The sequence below is a fragment of the Alexandromys fortis genome, unplaced genomic scaffold, assembly GCF_014885135.2.
Source record: "Alexandromys fortis isolate MF-2015 unplaced genomic scaffold, M_Fortis_MF-2015_v1.1 scaffold_158, whole genome shotgun sequence".
NCBI classification, from domain to species: domain Eukaryota; kingdom Metazoa; phylum Chordata; class Mammalia; order Rodentia; family Cricetidae; genus Alexandromys; species Alexandromys fortis.
This window is the reverse complement of record NW_026068039.1, coordinates 2817767-2838114: the sequence shown is the minus strand read 5'-3', so window position 1 is coordinate 2838114 and position 20348 is coordinate 2817767. Positions and strand designations below refer to the sequence as shown.

The 20348-nt window shown below is 50.0% G+C and overlaps 1 protein-coding gene and 1 long non-coding RNA gene across 8 annotated transcripts in view; one reads left to right on the top strand and one right to left on the bottom strand.

The window, feature by feature from the left end:
• The window catches only part of LOC126515601 (uncharacterized), a 30048-nt gene extending 15693 nt beyond the window's left edge, over window positions 1-14355 (top strand). Inside the window, exons 7-9 of one of the 2 annotated variants that reach the window (XR_007595884.1) lie at window positions 372-2341; window positions 12230-12283; window positions 12380-14355. This is a non-coding gene — a long non-coding RNA (uncharacterized lncRNA). The remainder of the gene's footprint in view (window positions 1-371; window positions 2342-12229; window positions 12284-12379) is intronic. The other variant, XR_007595883.1, reaches the window with a different exon arrangement.
• Window positions 1-17120, bottom strand: part of Efcc1 (EF-hand and coiled-coil domain containing 1) — a 34301-nt gene extending 17181 nt beyond the window's left edge. For 3 of the 6 annotated variants that reach the window (XR_007595882.1, XR_007595881.1, XM_050165411.1), the window contains exons 1-2: window positions 15851-17120; window positions 14376-14638 (exon numbers count right to left, since the gene is read on the bottom strand). Coding sequence is in view for 4 of the 6 variants with exons in the window: in XM_050165411.1 (XP_050021368.1) it covers window positions 14376-14638; window positions 15851-16735 (1148 nt within the window). In the remaining 2 variants the exon portion in view is untranslated. The remainder of the gene's footprint in view (window positions 1-14375; window positions 14639-15850) is intronic. The other 3 variants (XM_050165410.1, XM_050165408.1, XM_050165409.1) reach the window with 3 other exon arrangements.
• Between the last annotated feature and the right edge of the window lie 3228 nt (window positions 17121-20348).

Here is a 20348-nt window from a genome sequence, read left to right as displayed (position 1 = left end):
AGAATTGGACTCTGTTCTTCATATGAACACAAAATATGCTACAATCAAGATTCTCCACACCATCCCTGCTGTGGTTTGAGTGTGTGTTGAGAACTTAATCCCCAAATCAAGATGCCGATGGTATTCGGAGGCAGGACCTTTGGGGGGAGGTGAGGGTTAGATGAGATCATGTGGGGAGTCTCCATGGGGAAATCAGTGACTTTGTTAGAATGGCCAGGGTCATTGAGGTTACCACGTGATGCCCCGCATCACCTTTGCTGCAGTGTGAGGGTCTTGCCAGATGCTGACACCACACTCTGGGGCTCCCTAAGCCAAATAAATCTCTGTTCTCTGCAAACCACCTAAACTTGGGTATTTTGTTATGACAACAGAAAACAAACTAAGAAAGCTCCAAATTTTGGAAAGAATTATTTGCCTGATGAAACCAATAGGAGGAACTGACGAAAAGCCCAGCTGGGTTTCTGGGTCAAATGACTGAAGACAGCACGCCTTGCCATGCGGAGAAAACTGGAATGACCCCTGTCCACACCCTTCAAAGGGCGGACTCGAGATCTAAGTGTGAAGGAAAAGCAAATAGAACAACACACAGCAGATGAATTTGTAACCCAGGGTGGACAACTCATTTCAAAAGCCAAAGTCACAAGGCAGAGGAACTTGATCACATCACAGCACGCTGGGGACTGTCTGTGCTTCTCGGTCAGAGGGCACAGGTATTTGGCCCACACAAGGCTTCCTGGGGCACATAGGATGATGCTCACTTTGTCATCTAAGGAGGGAGTGGCTCCCTCTGGGATGGGCGGAGCACTGTGTAAAGAGAAGCCGAGGGACCAGGCAACGTGGGCTGAAACCCAGCACTGAGCAGAAGGAGAGCACAGGAGGGGGGAGAGGAGGAGGGAGCACGAGAGTGCAAAGCACCATCCACGCAAGTGCAAAACACACGCTGTGCAGGAACACGCACAGTGGAAGGCAGAGCCCTGCATTGAGGGAGTCCTCATCATGGGCGCATAGATGCCCGCAACTGCCGAGGCGCTGAGCTCGCTGTGCGGCTTCCTCCACTGCAGGCCTGGGAGTAGGTATAGCCTATAAACCAGGCACAGCAAGAGGTCAAGAGCGATGGTTTGCATCACACGTAGTTACTACTAAGCCCTGTGTGTCTGCTGCTGTGATAAAGAGCATGGCCAAAGGCAAGCTGGGGATAAGAGGGCTTTTCATCTTACAAGTGTCACTGATGGAAGTCAGGGCAGGAACTGAAGCAGAGGCCTTGGAGGATGCTGCTTACTGGCTTATCCCCCCCTGGCTTGCTCAGCCTGCTTTTTTATACACCCCAGGATCACCTGCCTAGGTGTGGCACCACCCATAGAGCCGGACCCTCCCATATCAATCGTTAATCAAGAAAATGCCGCTAGCTTGTTTTAGCTGACATCAAACTACCCAACATCAGCCGATGAAGACGGCTGTGGAGTGACTAGTGGGTGGGTGGCATGTGCAGCATGGATACGCAAAGGGATGACAGTGGCGGCATGGGATTCAGTCACACTTCCCAGAACGGTGTGCAATGTGAAGTTTAGACACTATTTCTGGCATTTTCCACTTTCAGATTGCGATTGGCCACTGGTGACTGAATCCATGGACAATGAAACTGAGGGTGTAGGGGGGGGTGACTAGTGACCACTGACATCACAGGAGGAAGGGGACTGGGAAGAGAGGCAGAAAGCTGGTTCCCACCTCATCCAAGTTTCCTACTCAGGACACACAAGGTGCCCCAATGGCAGAGGTGATGGCCCCAAGGCAGCATGCTCAACATGAGGGTATTGTCATGTATGTCCCCGTGTATGTCTGCATCCCAGGACCTGCACGTGCCAGGCAAGAACTCTCCCAGCGACTGGCATTTAATTTAGGAACTGACAAACTCGTTCTTGAAAACACTTCAGGCTTTTAGGCGTACATGGCCACTGACGCACAAAAGTAGCCACTGAAATGCTTGGGTGACAAACATGGCCGTATGCTAAGAAAACCTTAGACAGTCTTCTCAAACACTTAGAATTTTCATGAAATCTTCATGATGTGAAGTACCCCTTTTAAGATTTCTTTAAATTATTAAGAATGAAAAATAATTCTTAATAGATTGTCCCAAGCTAGCATAGGGCAGGGTTCTGTCTTAGTGAGCTAAATGATTTCTGCCAAGCTTGCCAGAGCAGAATGTGTTTAATTTTCCGACAACCTTGCCCTCACCTTTGCTCCCAGGCTACAATCTGCCCAGCACTGCCTGAGGCCCTGGATAAACTCTCCAGTCGCTGGAATCCTGTGGTCATCCCACAGACAGGATGGCCAGTGGATAAAGGTAGGCGGAGAAGCACGTTCTGGAAACATTTCTTAGCTATCAGAACCATTTGCCCCTGGACTTTATATTCGAGGACACAAATGTAACTATTTAAGCCACCATGTGTTGGGTTCGTGTGACTTGCAGCTGCAAGTATTATCATTACTAAACCACTTACAGCACTACTTGTGGTGCGTCTGTATGTGTGTGCGAAAGGAGGGTGTGTAGACAAGAACTCTGGCACACTGCCTCATGCACAGCAGGTACTCAGAAATGCTGGCTCCTGTCCTTGTCCATGCCACCTCTGCCCACCTCAGCCCCACAGGACCGGACTCTAGCTGGAGAGGGTAGGGCATCTCTAGCACTCTGTCATTTACTTAGACCGTATCTGTAGCAAGCTCCAGCAAGGTTTTCTGTCCAGAAGGTGGTCTTGGGAGTATGGGGACCTGCTAGTCAAGGCTGAGGTCTACTGACATGGAGGGGTGAAGGCATTCTGGAGCTCACAGCATTTTACAGGCGGCCACAACCATAGGCAGAGGCCCTGTCATTCAGAAGCCTCAACCTTGCTTCTGAGGTCTCCTGGGCTCAGCATCAAGTCTTCTGTCTGAAAGCAAGTGAAGACTTTCCTAAAACATCTGCAGGTCCCTCCACAGCAACCATAGCAACCTGTCCTTGCCACCAAGAGACACATTACTGTGCTATACCAAAGCCAGGGTGAGGCATTGAGACCTCTCTTTTGGTTTTTGTAGTGGCCAGGCCAGGGCTGGGATTGGAATTCTAGCTCTAGGAATCGGAACCCAAACCTAGCTACCTGGGCGGTAGTGGCACAGGCCTTTAATCCCAGCACTTGGGAGGCAGAGGCAGGCGGATCTCTGTGAGTTTGAGACCAGCCTGGTCTACAAGAGCAAGTTCCAGGACAGGCTCCAAAGCTACAGAGAAACCCTGTCTCGAAAAACCAAAAAAAAAAAAAAAAATTTAAGTCAAAATATATGTTACTTTGGAGAAGAGGTTTTGCTTTTCTTTGCATAGGAAGTGAGAGGCTATGGATTCATTCTGGGTTAAAAACTAAGGTTTGATCAAGGTCTGAAAAATCTCCAATGAGAACAGATGACTCAGATGATTCACCATTTCAGGGTACACTTATTGCAGTTTCCTCTGAGTCTACATCCAGAACATCTTTAAGACTGCTGGCTGAAATGATCCAGCCTCACAGAATACTTCAGTATGGACTGGAACCATAATCTTAAATTTTCTTTGTGTCCCCAATCAGCAGGAAGTAGCCTAGAAAACTATACCCACATTCCCAAAAAATGATTATGAATGTTTGTTTTTATTTAATGTATTGGTTACAAGTTATTATGGATAATGGTCAGGCAAAAAGCTAAACAAAGGAAATTAGATTCAAGATTCTTGTTTTGAAAAAAAAAAAAAGGCCAGGCAGTGGTGGCACACACTTTTAATCCCAGCACTCAGGAGGCAGAGGAAGGCAGATCTCTGTGAGCTCAAGGTTAGTCTGGTCTACAGAATGAGTTTCAGGACAGACTTCATAGTTACTAAGAAACCCTGTCTCAAAAAACAAAAAAATAAAAAAATAAAAAGAAAGGAAGAGAGAGAGAGAAAGAAAGAAAAGGGAAAAAAGAAAAGAAGAAAAAAGAGATATAAATATGACAAGATAGAAAGGTAGAATATTGAATCTACTTTGAAAAGGAAAAGGGAGGATATAGATATGATAAGATAAAAGGTAGATAATTGAACCTACTTTTAAAAAGCACCTATTAGTTTTAAATGTTTTACATTGGTTTTATTTTTGTATATTATATACAAATTTTGTATATTGATATAAATTTGGGATTAATTTTGTTAAAACATATTGTACATACATGTCTAATCTTGTTCAAGGTATTGTACCTATATAGCTCATTTAACAATGCAATACAAATTTCTAGTCCTTGAAAATTAGTATTATCAACTGTTTAGGATGATAAAGAAATATAGACTAATAGTTAATCACTTAGTAGAATCAAATTTGTAGTCATATTTAGTTATGTTTTCAAGGTCAAACAAAGATATAATTTAGATAGGTCATCTTCAAACACTTCAGAGATCTACAGAATATGGCATTTAAGATGTTTTAATAACCTAGGTTCTTCTTTTTTATGACAATGAGTCATGCCTGCTCTTGGCAGCACCAATCTACTTCAGAGACGATAATTTGAGTTTACTTTCTTTATGGCAATTGTAAGCCACTGGGCAAGGAAAATGCCCCTGCCTTGACTGCTGACATTATGCTGTCCTAATTAGATAAGCAGGACACAAAATATCCTGCTTCACAGAAAAGTCTGTCAAATATGCTAGGCCTGTAGGTTGAAGATGGACACCCCAATGTTGCAGAGGAACCTTGGGTGACTGTCCAGGCAGCCAGCTGTTTCTGTCATTACATATTTTGGAAGTCGCTTGCTTGCACTTCCTGCTTACTCAGTTAATATTATTTCCTTCTTGGGTCTCTGAGGGAGCTGAAGACTAGATAGCTATGTGTTTACTACACATAGAAAGTGAGTTATGAGAGAAAGTAAATTAGGTCTAAGACTTTGGACTCACCAAGATAGGATAGATATGAAATATTTTCTCTGAATTTGTTAAATGAAATGGACTAGACATTGTTGATGTATTTATTGCCTATATATATTGTATATAGTCATTATATTTATTGTATATAGTTTCCTTATATAAGTTATAGCCTTATTTTTTTTTAGACAAAAAGGGATAAAATACATTTCAAATGTATTTTAATAAATAAAGACTGCCTGAAGATCTGAGAGTAAAACAATCCCACTGATCAGCCTTACAGACCGGGTTATGGTAACACACACCTTTAATCCCAGTAGCCACACTAGTTGCCATAGAAACCGGGTGGTGCATGCCTTTAATGATAGTGGTGCACACCTTTAATCCCAGCCCTCGAGAGGATTATAGAATGGGAGGAAACAGCTCTCACCACGCAGTTTCCATCTGAGATTCCAGGAGGCAGGATCTCCATTGCAGACTGAGGTTGAGTAAGAGCCAGTGGTTGGCTGTCTTACTTTTCGGATCTTCAGGCTGAACCCCAATTTCTGACCCTGAGCTTTTATTAACCATGCTCCAGGCTTTTGCCTTTGTGGTACGGATGGACACTGACACAGGAGTGTTCTCTCGGCCTCCAGTGGTGTGAGTCATTCTGCCTTGGACGTTTCACAAAGCCGTAAGGCTGACAGGACCCTCTGACAGCAGGTATCCCCCTGCCAGATGTCCCCCTGCCAGATGGTGTCAACATCAGACTGTAGCCTTCCCTGGAGGTCCTGGGGGCTCTACACAGTGGCTTCCTTTGCTGCGAGGTATTTCCTGAGCTGAGGAGCCTCCCGGAAATGGAGGCCAGCATATGGAAACGGGAGAAGAACAGCAGGAAAGAGCCAGGGCTGCTGCCGGGGAGATGTGGGAAAGGAGTCACAAAGAAGGCAGCATGAGGCTTAGCCCAGGGGTCCTCTGGGCATCTCTGCTGGGTTCTGTGGGGGCCCGTGGCCTTCCAGCTGATCAGCACATTGCCGGTACTGTCCTCTGATCCCCCACAACATATTGTGGGACAGCCCTGTCCTTAGCAAGAACGGACCCAGACCTCATGGCTTAGCCGGCCCCAGCAGGGAGACAGACTTAAGGAAGATGTCACAGAACAAGGGATGATGGGAAGGATAGACTGTGGAGGCAGCAGGGAACTGCTTTAGTGGGGTGGGGAGTCTCTCAGAGACCTGTGATGCCAGGGGAAACTGACCTAGGGGCTGCAGGAGGGTGTGGTGGACTCATGGGATGAGTGTGTGGGTGGACACAATGCAGTGGGCTGTGGCAGCGCAAAGGCCAGAGGTTGGATCACTTGGAGCTAGGAATGCATGGCAAATAGGCTACAGAGGCTGTGGTTAGAGAAGCTCAGAGGCCACCTCTGCCCGAGTGTGTTATCAGTGCCTGGAAGGGAGCTAGGCACAGGGTAGAAGCCAGGACAGTCACCGGGAGGCAGTGCTGGGCTAGGACAGGCACAAGACAAACAGACAGAGCCAAGGGCAGCATGTGGGGCTTTCTGCCTACTTCCCACTCCAACTTGTATGGCTTGTCCTCATCTAGGCCAAATTCCTCAGCCCTGTGTTCTGCATAGCATGTAAGCCCTGTTTTCTGTATATCATGTAAGCCTGTGTTCTGCATGTCAGTCCTATGTTCCGCATTCCAGTTCTGTGTTCTGCATATCACGTCAGCCTGTATTCTGTATATCACGTCAGCCTGTGTTCTGTATATCACGTCAGCCTGTGTTCTGTATTTCATGTCAGCCTGTGTTCCGCATGTCAGTCCTGTGTTCTGCATGTCAGCCTGTGTTCCGCATGTCAGTCCTGTGTTCTGCATGTCAGCCTGTGTTCTGCATGTCAGTCCTGTGTTCTACATATCATGTCAGCCTGTGTTCTGCATAGCATGTCAGCCTGTGTTCTGCAGTGCGTCTCCCTGGTCCAGATTGAAAGACCCGAGTGATATGTAACCTAAATGTCAAGCATTACCCCAGATAAAAGCCACTTGCAGTGGGCAAGGCATCCCCAGATTTAAACACTGACTCTGGCTGCTGGAGACAGGGCCTCTATATGGTTAATAGGTAAAATGAGGTTTTAGGGTGATCTGTCATCCAGCTTGTGGAGCATCCTGGCAGAAACACTCAGAAGTGGGGGTCAGTATTGTTCTCATCACCTCATTTTACAGATAAGTAGACAGGCTCTTGGAAGGAAGACTTGCTTAGGGTCACGCACGCTCCGCAGCTCAGTCCTGCCTCTCCCCTCCCCATAGAGAATGCACACCAAACTGAGGAACAGAAGTCTTCCCCACTTAGCGGATGAAGAACGTGAGCCGACAGGGGAAAACACCTCTGGGTCCTGCATAACACATAGAAAAAGCTGGAATTTGAATTCGGGGTATTCAGGCCTCTGAGCCTGAGCCTCTCCCCAGCTTGTCTCTGCTTTGGGCTTGTTCCATTGTCCCTGAAAGAAGGGCCTGTTCCTACCAGCAGCCACCCACATGGCCTCAAAGGACAATAGGGCAGATGCCCCGGCCCCACTTTGTCCTTTTCTCTGTCCTTCTGACTGGTTGGCTGTGGCCTCCACATCAGGCAGGCTGTTGCAGTCAGGGAGAAGAAAGGAGGTAACCCTTGAATGGCCTCATCTTTGTGTGCCTTACATGGAGGTCTGCAGACTGAACCATTTGTCCTCTGTCTCTGTCCCTTCCTGGCTTTTTCATCCTCCTGACAACAAAGCCACAGAGGCCAGGCCAGCCCCCTGGCCCCACTCAGTGGTAGGAGGAGAAAGGGGGTTCTGTATCCTTTCCCGGATCTGAGCTCCTAGCCAGGTGTTCTGAAGGCTGGAGGCCGGCAGGGGAGGTCTCAAGAGACAGAAAGGCTACAACTGCACCACGGATTTCACACCTGGGGCCAGAATACCCTTCCTCAGTGCTGCCCTCAGGGCTCCAGGCCACTCGAGACAGTCCGTCCTCAAGCTTCTGAGGCATTTCTGAGGCCAGCACCCATCCACATGTTCTCGCCAGCACTCAGTTCCTCATGCCATCTGGCTGTGTGTCAGCCTGGGTTAGGTCTGGGTCACAGAACACCAAGTCTGCTGTTTCCTTGGAGGGAACAGTTAGGGGAGGGACATTGGGCATGATGATGTGTCTGTGAACGCTGCCTAGCAAGCGCTAAGGTGTCTGAGCAACACAGAGTCCTCCCAACAACCCTCTGTGCATTTGCAGACAGGAAACCTGGCATGGGGACGAGCCTGGCTTATGTCTGATCAGGTCCCTTTTTGGGCTTTGCTATCCAGAGCCTTGAAAAGTCCCAGGTAGGCTGCTCCTGGGACGAGGATGGGAATTTGTGCTGTGAGATTGTGGTGGCTTGAGAGAAAAGGGTCTTCAAAGGGAGTGGCACTATTAGGAGGTGTGGCCTTGTTGGAGGAACTGTGTCACTGTTCAAGCTACTTCCACTGTTAGAGACCACTTCCTGTTGTCTTCTGATCAAAATGTAGCAGCGCCATGTCTGCCTGGATGCTGCCATGCTCCCTGCCACGATGAGAATGGACTGAAATTCTGAATTGTCAGCTGCCACCTCAATGAAATGTTCTCCGTTATAAGAGTTGCTGTGGTCATGGTGTCTTGTCACAGCATTAGAAACTCTAACTAAGACAGAGATCATGAGCTGATGAAGCTGTGTGGTGTCTGTATGTATGTGTCCACATGCTCCCATGAGGCTGTGGGTGTCTGTATGTATGTGTCCACATCATCGTCCTCTTTGTGAAGGTCCCAGTCCCAGAGGATGTCAGGCCTTGCTGTGGTTATAGTAGTGAACATATGGTTAATGAGAGCATCAAATTATCCTGGCCTGCAAGATGGATTCAATGTGAGACATATTTCCAAGGTGGCCCAGAGGCTCAGTTCTGGACTTCTATGGGGCAGCTTAGGCAAGGGATTAGATTGTGTACTCTGCATGGTGTGGGGAGAGAACCTGCCTGAAGGTGAAGTCAATCCCAACAGACTGTTGACACTGTTTGAGACCTGGATTCAGTCACACCTGATGTTGGACATATGTAGGCTTTTCAGCTCTAAGGATTAACTTTGTTTTCACAAGTCAGCTCAAGTTAAGTTTTCTTGCATTTATCCAAGAGAACTGGCTTATAGAAAGGAATGAAAGATAGAGAGACAGAGAGACACAGAAACACAGAGAGAGACAGAGAGAGAGAGACAGACACAGAGAGAGAGAGAGACAGAGAGAGAAACCGGAGTGAGATGGGTATGTATGGTTGTGTCTAAGTTGGGTGAAGGGTCAGTGAAGCAGCTGATCAGGCAGGGTTAATAATGTTTTATGAATGGTGGTACATGTGTTCCTTCTGTAGCTGTTTCTTATGGCAATGCATCCTCTCTCTTCTTACCACACTGCTACAGTCTTAGAGGCAAAAACCTTTGCTGGGCCCAGGTAGACTGCCCTGTGGGACCAGAGAAAGAAGAAGCTAAGACCTTGGTTCATGTGAGGCAGGTGGGAGAGGGGCCAGTCTTGGGGACCGGAGTTACATGGCTGTGATGAGGTGGACACTCCCCTTGGGAGGACTGCTGATCTTAGTAGGTGGGAACCTGGCCAAGTGTGCTCTTGGGCACGCTATACCCCAAGGAGACCTGAGACCCTTTTGTACTTGGGGACTTCTGTCTGACTTGGGATCTTCCAAGTCTGAAGGCACCAGCAGCAGTTTTGTGGCCCCTCTGCACATGAAACTTATGTCCTAATATGTGTGATCAGGACCTGCCTCTTGGGGCCAGAAGACCATCTGAATATGGTGTTTATATTCCATTTCTGTATCCTTGAGGAATTTGGTACACGTGGTGGTTTGGATGAAAATGGCCCTCATGGGCTCATAGGGAGTGGCACAGTTAGAAGGTGTGGCTTTTTTGGAATAAGTGTGTCACTGGGGGTGGGCTTTGAGGTTTCAGATGCTCAAGCTAGGCCCAGTATCACTTTCTCTTCCTGCTGCTGCTGATCCAGATATAGAGCGCTTAGCTACTTCTCCAGCACCACATCTGCCTGCATGCCTCCATGCTTCCCACTATGATGATAATGGACTAAACCTCCAAATTGTAAGCCAGTTCCAATTAAATGTTTTCCTTTATAAGAGTTACTATGGTCATGGTGTCTCTTCACAGCAATAAAACTAAGACAACACAGGTCTTAGTCCACAGAGCATACTTATAAAGTATTGTTTAATCATTAAGTGAATTGTGTAAGTATTGGCTATATTTCTTTAAGTCGGTGGGCAAGGTGGTGGCCTGAAACATTTTGGAAATTTTCCTTCCATCTACAAACAGGTATCATGGGTAAAATTTAACATGAAAAAGAACAAAGGAAAGTAAGAAGAAGCCTCTAGTTCAATTGAGGAGCAGGAGATGGTGCTAATAAAATGCCCACAAGGGTGGCATACAAAAGAAGACAGCTTGCTGAGCCAGCAAGAGGCTCCTGCAGATGTCAGAGTTCTAATGATGTAAGATGATAAAAACTGCACTCCCAGGCCTGGGGCTTTGCCCCAAGGTATGAGTCTTAACCTCTGCCAGGAATAAAATGGGAAACTCAATTCTAAAAAGCCAACTTTAAAGTGGTTAGGATTCCATCTTTCGTTCTCCAGGCTATGGTGAAGATGGGGAGAGAACTCCAAAACCCTGCTTCTATCTGGGACTCTCAAGAAACTACACAGCATGCCAGGGATGCATCATCACGACAGAGACAGCAAGCGTAAAGCACTTGTGGAAACTCAGACACAACAGCAATCCAAAGAACAAGTGTGATTGTCTCAGAGTCAGAAGAATGGCTTCTGGATCTCCGTGGACACCAAAATCCACAGCTGCTCAATCTTTGTATACATTGGTGCTGTGTTTGCACAGAATCTTCACATATCCCACACTTTAAATCATCTCTCCAGAGCTTATAACACTTAGCATAACGTCAATGCTGCATGCATGGCTGTAACACTACGTTGTACAGGAATAGCAACTCCACAGAACTTTGTTGGGCATAGACATGGACTTTTCTGGCATTATTGGTCTCCATTGATTGAATATGGCATAGAGAGGCCTTGTTTAACAGAAGGCTGACTGTATAAAACTAGAGAGGACTGGATGGAGTCTACAGCACAGGACAGAGCAGGATGGAATAAGAACTAAACGAAAGTTGTAGAGACAGGAAATCGGGCGGCCATTGCACAGAAGCGGCAGAGTTTCGATTGCAGCTGGGGACAATCTCGTTCAGCTCGGTTCTTGATCTGTGATTTTAATAAAGCTACCAGACCCTTAGCTGACAAGGTTCCAACTCCAGGGCATTCCTTAATTAGCACCAGAGTGGAAGGTGCTTTGAAAACTAGAACAGGAAGTCAGGCCATTGCAAATGGCTTCACGCTGTCCCCAAGACATATCTTCAGAGCACTTGGAGCATGTTAGCACGGTGTCACCTCTGAGGGCACCTATGCTTGGAGTGTGGTCCCTTCCTCCCATCTGTACCCCCTGGATGCAGCTTTACCCCCAGGGACATCTGAGCACCTGGGATGTAGCAGCAGAGGGGGTGGGTAGCTCACAGTCTTTCCATTGCGGTTTGAATGAGACATGTCCCCACAAGCTCATATGTTGGGGTCTGAGTTGCTAGATGATGAGCTTTGGGGGAATGCTGGGATCTTGAGAGCTCTGACACAGTCACTACACTCAACCTCTTGATGGACTCACAGCACAGTGGCGTTATTGAGGGTGGTGGGAGGGAGGAGGCCCGACTTGCGGACACAGGACACTGGAGCACACTCTTGTGAGCTGTAGTCGACTCTGGTTCTTTTACCCTCCTTTCTCTCTGCCTCGTGGCGATCACATGGTGGGAGGTTTTTGCTATTTGCTGTTGTCGCCCAGAATCAGTGGACCCAAGGACTATGGCAGAAACATCTGGAACCACGATCCGAAATAACCCTTTCCAGAAACATCTGAAACCACGATCCGAAATAACCCTTTCCACACAGAGCCTGACCACTACACCCTCCCAGCTGGTAAAACATCCTGTGGCCGTTTGGTGGGGGATGAGAGCAGCAGGGGAACCCAAGAGGACTGTGCATCTTACCAGAGCCAACCGTGTGGCACTGGGCTGTGCACGTGGGTTTCAGGCCTGTCTGTTACTTACTGGGTCCTGCTAGCACACGTTTCTCTGGCTTGGCTTTCTCATCTGCGATGCAATAAGAATGACCTTCAGGTTGGGTTTGAGCTCCCAGCAATAGCGTGGAAAAGGTACCTGGGCATCAGGTGAAGCTTAGTGGCTGTGGCGATTCTTCCTCTTTCTCATCCCTTTCTTTGCAGATGGAAAACTTTGGCAGAAGCCGGTCCACAGCCTGCTAGCCTTGGCTACTGAAGGTGAGCAGAGAAGGCCTGCCCCCCCCCCCCCGAGCCATTCATTCACCTGGTCATCGTGTGACCCTCACCCTCTGGTTCTTGGTTTTCTCCTTCCAGACTCTAGGCTGTCTGGCCTTTCCTCTTCTCTCCAGCTTCATCCCTCCAGATGTGTGGTGTTTCATCTGAGGCTTACACAGCGGCTATTTCCTCTTCATGAAGAGTGGAGCTCTGATGGCATTTGGGGCTCATCAGTACATTCAGACACCACTGTGGGTGACAGTAGAAAATGACACAATTCTGCCTAGTGAGATCCAGGTTCAAGTTCTGAAGGGGAACACAAAGGCACAGGCTCCCTGGAGAGCATCTCCCTCCTCCGGCGTTGCCTGTTCTTGTGCCTGCATGGTGAATTCAAGGCCTGTAGGCGCTGTGTCTGCCTTGTTATCAGTGGACAGCTTCGAACAGCACACAGGTAGAGTAGAAAGGAGAACCCTTCTGTGGGGCAGGCTGACCTTCCCTTCCTGCTTTCTGGCTGCAGGACCTCAGGGATGTTAGCTTAACTCCTCACAGCCTCTCTTTCCTTCCCACAGTCTGTAAAAGGAGGACTGAGATCTCCACCATGCACAGCAGTTTTGAGGCTCAAATGCTGTGATGGGCAGGAATCCACCTTTTCTATTGTGCGCACACCTCATGCCGTAGTTGTCTTAAAGCAGAAATAAGTAATTGTGACTTTAAGGCAAAATGAAGGCGACCATTTGTTTCTCCTCATAGACATGGCCCTTATGTCAACCGGCTCAGATCTGTAGCCCATCAGCTATGCAAACAGGAAGCAACTATCCAAACATTTGGAGCTGCAAGGGGCTGGCCTGGGTCAGCCTCTCGCGGCTGTGAGTGCCTCAGAAGTCAAGGGTGAGGTGCCTCCTCAGAGGGCATTAGTTCAAAGCCACCTCTTGGGCTGCCTCCCCGCCTCTGCCCCAGCCTGGCTCAGATCACCCTCTCTCAGGGGAGAACTGTCCTCACTGGCTCCTCTAGGCCTGTCTCCTGTTCTTTGTCCCTCCTCTCGGCCCCGTCACAGCTGAAACGGGGTCGTTTTTGTTTTGTTTTTGTTTTCTTTCTGAAATGCAATCTGCTTGAGCCACCCTGGCTTGAAATATTTCCACACTCTCTAAGGAGAAGATCAAGGTTATACTCCTTCTAGGCTCCAGATGCCGGGCCTTTCCCGGGCTTCTCCAGCTATATTTCCCCAGCTATACTGACTTCCATTTAGTTTCTGGAGTGTGCTATGGTGGCTCTGAGCTTTGCCCATACTGTTCCCATTTTCTCAGCTTTTTGCTCCCACTTCTGGGGCAGGGAACGGGCTAAGCCTGCAGCAGGAACACAGCTGCTCTGTGCTCTAGCAGTCCCTAGACTGCCTCACATTGTCCCCTGTGGAGGGCTCCTGATCCCTGATCTCAGCTCACGACTTGGCTTTTGATCTGTCCTGCTCAGAGTCACACCCCTCACCAGGTAGGCAGTGGCCCAGGGAAGGTCTCAGAGGCTGTGCAGGTCAGGGAGAGCACCCAGCACAGCCAGGCAGAGTCTCACAGCCTTTCTATTCTGCAGAGTCCAGTCTGCTCCACCCACGAGCAACAGCCTGGAGGAAAGCTGGTGACTTGCCAAAGTCACACATCTGTCAGCCGTCTTGCCAGAATCAGTGCCTTCTCCCGAGTCTAGCTTCCTGCCCTGGTCCAGACAGCACAAAAGGTCACTCTAAATCTGTTTCCTATCTGAAGAATGGGGTCACAACAGGCCCCTCTTCTCTTGGCTGTCCTAGGACTAAGGGCTTTGCTCAGGGCCCCGTACACAGCATATAGTCAGTGACAATCAGGATCAAATTGAAGAACTAAGAATGAGTATCTCTGATTGCAATCTATGAGTAGCAAGTAAAAGGATTTCATGGATGAATAGGAGGGTGAACGGATAGAGAATGGACCAATGGACGGTAATGGAATCCACTATGATGTAAGAAATGGAAGAATCTATGCATGAATGTCAGAAGACAGAAATGGACACGAGAGCGCTTGGCGGAGTTGCACACCTAGGTTTAGAGAACAGCACCAATTGCTGCTCTGCTCACCTGTAACGTCTGAGCTCCGCCTCCAGCCGCTGCACCTGGCGCTGCATGCGGGGAACGCGCCGCGCCAGCGCCTCCAGCTCCCGCACTCGGTGCAAGCTGCGCCGCACCGCCTGGCGGGCCTCCTCGGTGCGCAGCCGCACCTCCACCTGACCGCGCTGCAGCCGCCGGGCGCGCGCCTCTGCTTCTGCCAGCTCTCCCTGCGCGCGCTGCAGTTTGTGTGCTGCTGCTTCCGGGATGTCCGACTGGCTCTTCCAGAGGCCGACCTGCCCGCGGGAAGCAAGAGTGAATGCCCACTCCAGGAGCCTATGGGACCTCTCCTTACACCACAGAGCTCGCTCACTGATCAGGGACACGAGCAAGTAATGCACGTGTGTGCAACACCCCCACCTCCCCCGAAAGCTGGGACAGGAAGTTCACAATCTGTTCTTTGTATGGTGACAGTAATTCCCCAAAGTCGTGACTTCTCGGCCTAACTCTTGCATCCAATGTATGCAGCTCCTACTTCTGTGGACTCAAGGCACAGCCTAAACATCAACGGGTGTTTCCGCCCTTCCTGAGATCTGTGTACTAGGTCTGTTTTGTTTACTGCAGTGTTCAGAAGCATAGAGGGAGCTGGCACAATGTACCTAGAAGACTGAGCATGAAGGATGGACAGACCCTTTTAGTCAGTTTCAGGCACCCACACATGATTGCGCCCTTCGAGGGTTCCCTCTGCCCGGTCTAAAGCTTCCATGCCACACATACGAACCACAGAGGCCACCTTGCCAGTTTTTTTAAAAAAAATATTTTATTTTATTTTTTTGGTCCTCTTCCCATAAGAGACTTTTTCTCCCTTGGCCAACCACCTGCACCGCACTCAACACTGAGCTGTGCACATGGTTCAAGCGTTGGTGGACTGATCCCACAGGCCAGGCTAACTCTGTAGTTAGCTCAATGCCTCCACCTCAGTAGCTCTGAGTGGGCCTGGCCCTCAGGGCTAGCCATGCTGTGTCTTTCTCACTTGTGTCTGAGGCCTGGCGCTGAGAGATTCCACAGGTTTCACTGACTTGGGGAAGGGAGGTCCTCTTCTCTGTTTCCCCTAAACCTCCCAGGAGAAGAACGCTTGCTGACCCGTCTTTTTTTTTTTTTTTTTCCGAGACAGGGTTTCTCTGTGGTTTTGGAACCTGTGCTGGCACTAGCTCTGTAGACCAGGCTGGTCTCGAACTCACAGAGATCCACCTGCCTCTGCCTCCCGAGTGCTGGGATTAAAGGCGTGCGCCACCATCGCCCGGCTGACCCGTCTTTATGTGGCTGCCTAGACAGGTTCCTTCTTGGGTTTAGAAGGGACAGGGCTGTGAAGCTGGAGTTTTAAGGAATGATAAGCTGGGGTGCAAGTTGGAATGAATGGGGTGGAGTGGGGAACGGAGAGGGCCAGCCGAGGAGGGAGTGGGCCAAGGTGGGGGTGCCCCTGTCTCCACCCCCTGCATCCCGCGCACCTGCAGGGCCAGGCAGCGCGCATCACTGCTCTGCAGCGCAGCGCGGAGGTCCTCCACCAGCTCGCGGAGGCTGCTGTTTTCCTCCTCCAGATGCGCCACAAGCTCTCCACTGGCGCCGCCGTGCAGGCTCGGCGAGCCAGGCCGGCGGCGGCGGCGACGCGGGCGGCGGAGGCGGATCTGCGTCTCGATGTGCTCGCTGAGAGCTCCGCGGGGCAGCCGGGGCCCCGCTCGGGTACTGAAGTAGCCGCAGAGGCGTGCGTGGAACTGGCGGAAAGTTAGTTCGGGAGGGTCGGCGCCCAGAGCCAGGCGCGCCTCTTCCCTGACGTCCGCGTCCCCACCGGCAACTGTTCCCGCAGCCGAGTCCTTAGCGGCCGCCTCCGCAGAGTTTGCGTCTTCGGTGGTCGCCTCCCCGTCGGCGTTCAGTCCCAGGACAGCACACAGTGCGCGGAAGTCGGCGCGCGGTAGGCGCCCGGCGCCCCGGCAGTCCAGATGGTGGAAGATCTCCTGCAGATACTGGTCCAGACCCGTAGCCAGCACCACGATCTCGTTCTCCACGCCGCGGTCTAGCCCGTAGTGGTGAGCCAAAGCGCTTAGCAGCCACTGCGTGCGCCGCGCGGGTCGCCGGTACGGGTCGCCCGCCGCGCCCTCCATGCCCAGACCCAGGCGACTCTTTTTGGGCCCAGCGGCGCCTTCAGACAGCCGCCGGCGAACGCGGAGGGAGGGGCCGGGCGGCCACCGCCAGGCTGGAGAGGCGCGGGACTCTTTCCAGGCAGCTGCGTGGGCCGTGCAGGGCATCTGTGTTTGTCTCGGTTGGGGGCGCTGGAGCAGCGTGCTCTCACTCTGGGGCTGTAACGGCCTTGACCCGTGCTCCCCATCGCTCCCCATAACTCCCCATTCGCATCCCCATCGCTGTTACCAGTCGCTGGGTCGTGGGAGAGCTTCCGCCAACAGTTGTGCTCTCCCGCACAGTCCTTGCCCCGGCAACCTGCCTGGCGTCCTCTGCCCCTGGAAGTGGAGAGGCCTCATCTCCCGACAGCTTCCTAACTCCCCCCCCCCCCTCCTCCATCTAGGACCGAGGAGGAAACAAACTTGAAAGTAGACCAAGTTAGGGTTTTGGTGAGGGGAAAGTGGTGTCTACCGCTGCCACCTTCGGGCTCCAGGAAGTTACTTGGTGCTAGACCTGAGTTTTTTCTTGCAGGCGGGGATGAGGCAAACTGGGTTGTTTGGCCACTATTTTCTCTGGTGCCCTAGAACTTGAACCTGGGAGATGGACGACAGACCGCTTACTCTTGAGTTCTAACAGGCTTTTCCTTTCTCTTTCACAGAGACCTGTGGTGTTGGCCCCACTTGTTACCTACTATAGGAACATTTACCCAGCCATAAATGGAGCAAAAGACAAACTCAGCGACCCTTGACTATTAGAAAGGCAGATCTTGTCTTGTGTACATCTCTTATAAGTGTTAGGTCCCAGTTGAAAAACATTATCATTTCTTTCTTCCATTACAGCACCAGACTAGCACTTTGTCCTTTATCCTATAAATTAGCTCCCCCCCCCTCATAAACTAGCTCTTGTAGACCAGGCTGGCCTCAAACTCTCAGAGATCTTCCTGCCGAGTGCTGGGATTAAAGATGTGCACCAGCTATCCAGCTATCCTACTCATTCTTAAACACTTTGTTCAACCACCTCAAACTGGAAAGGAATCAGACATCACAAACATGTTGTATGTGTGTGTTTGTGTGTGTGTGTAAGTGTGTGTGTGTGTATGTGTGTGTATGTGTGTGTGTGTGTATCTCGATGGCAATTTAGTAATTTACATCAATTCCACTTCTTGGCGTCTACCTTAGAAAACCACACGTGTGTGTTCATTCAGCACATTATTGCTTACCATGGCTAGAAGCTGATAGAGCACCAAACAAGGATGAGTGAGGATACACGCCGCAGCAGTTTGGGAGTGCTAGAACATATGTGACTAACAACACTGTACAAAATATTACTAGATGTTTTCTGCAGAGGCGCAATAAGGAAGTGCATAGGAGATTAATGCAGCTACAGACAGATAGAGTTGCTATTTCTGGTGATGGCGAAATTTTTGCTTTTAGTGCACTCTTTTGCTTAAGCTAGAGATTGCACCCTAAGATGCACACATCAACAATTTTAGTATGTTACAGTTGCCAAACCACAACTACAACTAGTGCTTCAGCATTTCCACCCCCTCAAGTCCACCCCAGTACTGCTCATTCTCTGGCCATCATCCCCCCAGTCCACCCCAGTACTGAGCATTCCCTGGCCATCATCCCCCCTACTTGAGTCCACCCCAGTACTGCTCATTCTCTGGCTGTCATCATGCCCCCCCCCCAGTCCACCCCAGTACTGCGCATTCTCTGGTCACCCCCCCCCCCCCCGCAGCCCACCCCAGTACTGCGTGCGCATTCTCTGGCCGTCGTCCTTCAGTCACTGGCGACCACTATGCTCTGAGTCCACTATTTATCTCTTCCAGACACTCTCATATCTGGAATCATACAGAAGGTGGCCTTCTGGGGCCAGAGAGATGGCTCAGTGGTTAAGAGCCCTGGTTGTTTTTCCAGAGGACCTGGGTTCAGCTCTCAGCATCCACAAGGTGGCTCCCAACCATCTGTAATTCCAGTCCCAGAGGATCTGATACCCTCTCCTGGCCACCGTGAGCACTGCCTGCCTACAGCACACAGACGAATACAAGCAAAACACCCATACACATAAGATTTAAGAAGTTAAAGGCGGTCTTCTGCGGAGCAGGCTTTTCGGAGGCGTACTAACATGTTTGTGTTGTACTGTGTACTGGTACTCTAATTCTCTTTTAGTGCCGAGTGATGCGCCTCTGTGTGGACAGAGCACATTTGCATTATTCATCCATCAGCTCACAGGTGTTGGGGGTGTGTTGTGAGCGATCCTGCAATGGATTTTTTTTTGGGATGAGTTCACATAATTTACTCTCTTTTGGGCATATACTGGAGAGTGGGTTGGTTGCTGTGTTGGTTTATTTTGTCGACTTGACAAAGCTGGGATCACCTAGGAAGAGGGAATGTTGACGGAGGAACTGTCTCTATCAGACTGGACTGTGGACAAGTCTGTGGGGCGTTTCTCTTGTTAATGATCGATACAGGGGGCTCATTGCACCATTTGTGGTACCACCCCTGGGCAGACTGAAGAAGCCGTGTAGAACAAGCCAGTGGACAGCATTTCTCCATGGCCTCTGCTTCTGTTCCGGCCTTGGACTGGCTCAGTGTCGGCTGTATGGCAAACAAACCCTTTCTTCCCCACGTTGCTTTTGGTCTCATCATTTATCACAGTATTGGGCAGCAAATTAGGCCAGTTGGGCCCTGCGGCAGTTTGAGGTCTTCTTGAGAATGGCCCATCTCTTTTCCAAAGAGTCCTCCCTGTTTTCCCCGACACTGACAGTCACGCCATGCGATTTCTAGTGTGTTGAGTGACACAGAGATTGTCAGCTTGAACTTTCTCCGCATCGGTTTCTGGTGTCAACCTCTTTCTTCAGGCCCGTGCCCGTCAGCTTCCCATCACTGTCACAGGTACCCCAGGAGGTTAGAGCGGTCCCTCTCTCGGAGGAGGAGAGGTACACTTTGGCTACAGTTTGCTTTGGGCCTTGTGGTAGCTCTCTCTCTCTCTCTCTCTCTCTCTCTCTCTCTCTCGCGCGCGCGCGCATGCGGTGGAGTTACAATGCCATATGCTTCAGGGGTGGGAAGAAAAAGAGGGAAAGGATGGAGCTGGGATTCCACTGTTCTCCTCAAGGATGTGACCCAAGTGGCATACTACTAGGCTTCATCGTTTGAATTTTTTTACCACCTCCAAATAGCAGCACTCCAGGGACTGAGGTTTTCACACACAGAACTTTGGAAGTCATTGTAGGTCTGAACCATAAAAAGGCACCCCTTACCCTTGCCCTAGATCCAATTGTAAGGATGCTCAGTGGCCCCCCACCTTTGAAACTTGTCCTGAACCTGCCTCCCCGCTAATGCACTGGGATCACTCCAGGCCAAGCTCTTAGCATCTCTCCCCTGTGTGCCTGCATCACCGAGGACTTGAAATATATATATTCATGCCCTTGAACTCCTCCTTGAGGGATGCTATTGAATCTTAAGTCATACCATCACCCTCCTCTGCTCAGAACTCACTAGTTCCTTCCCAGGGGGAGAAAAGGCAATGCCATCTTCTTGACCCTAAGGATGGCAGGTCAGAACCTATTGTCCCCCTTTAATGGCTACCATTAGTACTTCCCTTGTAACCTCTTTCTGCTCTTTAATGGGCTCCTGCCTCGGGCCTTGGCATCTGTCCAGCCCTGCACAGCTCCCACCCCTTACCTACTTTGAACCTATCGGCCCTGGCAGATTACGTCTTCCTCAGTGGATCATTTGCTTCCTGCATGAAGCCCCAGACCGTGTGGGAGGAGCGCCGCCGGATCGGCTCAGCTGAAATAGTACTAACACACCAGAAGAAACTGATGCA